The following is a 3,149-nucleotide window of genomic DNA, read 5'->3' as shown; positions in this document are numbered from 1 at the left end:
GGCTGAGGCAGGAGAAACGCTTTAACCCAGGAGGTGGAGGCTGCAGTGAGCCAAGATTGTGCCACTGAACTCCAGCCTGGGTGACAGAGCGAGACTCTGTCTCAAAATAAGTAAGTAAATAAACAAACAAAATAAAAAAAAATTTTATTTATAAATAAACAAACAAAGAACATGTGAAAAAGAACCCAAAAATAAAACCCGAAACCAAACCAAACCAAAAAGAAAACCTTCTAAAGACAAAGTAGACAGTCAATGAGTTTTAACAACTGGAAATATTTCTTACTGGCTGCAAGGGCTGAGGCTGCCCTGGTGCAACTATTGTAGTCACTGCTGCGGCTGGCTGTACCACTACTCCTTGTGGATGAGCTGTGAAAATCTGTTGCCCCTGGATATACTGAAGACTTGGCTGGGCATAACTCTAAAAGATAAAATGAAGAAATCAATAATTTAAACTTTTGTCACTTTAATAAACAGACTGACTTCCAAGATGGCACAATCTTAAAGATATACCCATAACATTTTTAAATTTTTTAAATATATATTTGGACATAAATGTGTAAAACAATTTTTTTGTTTCAAACACCAAGGTTTCTGTTTTGACTAATTCCCTATTCATTTACTTAGATTTTACTTTATCATAAGAAAATAAAAAACTTTTTTTTTCTTTTTATTGTTCATAGAAAGTCTCCAATTGTTTAGCTTTCAATGACATTGGAATGACATTGAAAATTAAACAGACAGTTTCTATAAGCAAAAAACAATGAAGTGTTGCTCCTGGGACATACAAGAAACAATGCCACACTGCTCTGAAGGAAGTCTTTTGCTACCAACTTGTAATAACAGGTTGTTTGGACCAGAAAAGGTCAAAGGGTGTGAATCATTGTAAATAAGATGATCAAATTTTAAGCTACCTTTTGTGTTAGCTTTTTGTAGTCTTCTATAATAAAACTCCTTGGCAGAAAGACAGCAGAATCAATGCATCTGAAATTCTCACCACACACTAACTTATACAGTGTTCTATAATACAAGAAGCCCCTTAACATACATCATCTCATTTAGTGCTGACCACCATCAAAACCAGGTACTGCCTATACCTGGAGTTTCATAAGAAATAAGTACTATACTAGGGCTTATACCTACTCTGTAATTATTTCTCAAGCATAGAAAATCTGCTTAAAGAAGAAGAGGTGGCTAACCCGGTGAAACCTCATCTCTACTAAAAAATACAAAAAAAACTAGCCGGGCGAGGTGGCGGGCGCCTGTAGTCCCAGCTACTCGGGAGGCTGAGGCAGGAGAATGGCGTAAACCAGGAAGGCGGAGCTTGCAGTGAGCTGAGATTCGGCCACTGCACTCCAGCCTGGGCGACAGAGCGAGACTCCGTCTCAAAAAAAAAAGAAGAAGAGGTGACAAGAAGACTGAAAAATAGCCTCGCTGTCCTAAGAGGTGGTGACTGCTAAGGAATTGAATAGGCATGTATCCTGTACTTAAGGAGAGATTTTGCTCCTATGGACTGAGATTCTAGCAGGTAAAATGATTCTGAAACATTAAATGGTAAGTACTCAAAATATAAAATATAACTCCAAATGATACCAGTAAAAACTCAAGTAGTCTGAACAGGCAATGCAGCTACCTAGCAGGTTTCTGGATGAGTAATTACTGACAGGACACAGGAAAAAGGAAAAGAATACCTCATCTGGTATTCTGGATCAGCTTAATCTACTCAGATAATAAACCAGACTGAAAAACGTTAATTGTTAAGGCAGAATTATCATCAGAATAGTATCACAAAGCCTGAGAGGAAAATGTACAGTCATGTACTGCTTAACAAGGGGGTACTTTCTGAGAAATGCATTGTTAGGAGATTTCATTGTTGTGGTAACATCATAAAATGTACTTTCACAAACCTACTAAGTGTATAAGGTACTTACATATCATACAGTGTACTTCACAAATCTATTAGATACCTGAGCTTATATGGTATAGCCTGTTGTTCCTAGGCTACAAACCTGTACAGCATGTTTCTGTAATAAAGACTTGTAAGCAATTATAACGTAACAGTATCTATGTGTCTAAACACATTTAAACATGGAAAAGGTACAGTAAAAATACAGTATAAAAATTTTTTAAGCCGGGCACAGGGGCTTACGCCTGTAATCCCAGCACTTTGGGAGGCCAAGGTGGGCAGATCACGAGGTCAGGAGATCGAGACCAGCCTGGCTAACACGGTGAAATCCCGTCTCTACCAAAAATACAAAAAATTAGCCAGGCATGGTGGCAGGTGCCTGTAGTCCCAGCTCCTCAGGAGGCTGAGGCAGAAGAATCACTTGAACCCGGGGGGCAGAGGTTGCAGTGAACCAAGATGGCGCCATTGCACTCCAGCCTGGATGACAAAGCGAGACTCCATCTCAAAAAAAAAAAAAAAATTTAAATGTACACCTGTATAGGACACTAACCATAAACAAAGCTTGCAGGACTGGAAGTTGCTTTGAGTAAGTGAGTGGTGAGTGAGTGAATACGAAGACCTAGGACATTACCGTACACTACTGTAGACTATAAACACTGGGCTATATAAAGTTAGGTTACACTAAGTTTATTTATAAAACGTTTTTCTTTCTTAATAAATTAACTATAACTTATTATAACTATTTTACTTTATAAACTTAAATTTTTTCAACTTTTTAATTCTTTTGTAACACTTATCTTAAAATACAAACACATTCTACAGCTATATAAACAACCCTCTTCCCTGGTTCATGCAATTCTAGAAGGAATCTTGCTCTGTCGCCAGGCTGGAATGCAGTGGTGCAATCTTGGCTCACTGCAACCTCCACCTCCTGGGTTCAAGCGATTCTCCTGCCTCAGCCTCCTGAGTACCTGGGACTACAGGTGCATGCCACCACGCTCAACTAATTTTTTGTATTTTAATAGAGACGGGGTTTCACCATGTTGGCCAGGATGGTCTCGATCTCCTGACCTTGTGATCCGCCCACCTTGGCCTCCCAAAGTGCTGGGATTACAGGTGTGAGCCGCCACGCCTGGCCTATATATTTTTTTAAATAGAGTCTCGTTCTGTCACCCAGGCTGGAACGCAGTAGTGTGATCATAGCTTACTGTAGCCTTGAACTCCTGGACTGAAGCAATCCTCCCAT

General features: G+C 39.4%; 1 protein-coding gene across 1 annotated transcript in view; it reads right to left on the bottom strand.

Annotated features, from left to right (window-relative positions):
• The window catches only part of SETD2 (SET domain containing 2), a 134,738-nt gene that overhangs the window by 30,423 nt on the left and 101,166 nt on the right, over positions 1-3,149 (bottom strand). The window contains exon 14 of the mRNA XM_011981141.1: positions 284-418. Coding sequence (XP_011836531.1) covers positions 284-418 — 135 coding nt within the window. The remainder of the gene's footprint in view (positions 1-283; positions 419-3,149) is intronic.

The sequence above is a fragment of the Mandrillus leucophaeus genome, unplaced genomic scaffold (assembly GCF_000951045.1).
Source record: "Mandrillus leucophaeus isolate KB7577 unplaced genomic scaffold, Mleu.le_1.0 Scaffold22, whole genome shotgun sequence".
NCBI lineage: Eukaryota > Metazoa > Chordata > Mammalia > Primates > Cercopithecidae > Mandrillus > Mandrillus leucophaeus.
The sequence above is the reverse complement of the archived record's forward strand: the minus strand, read 5'-3'. Positions and strand labels throughout refer to the sequence as shown.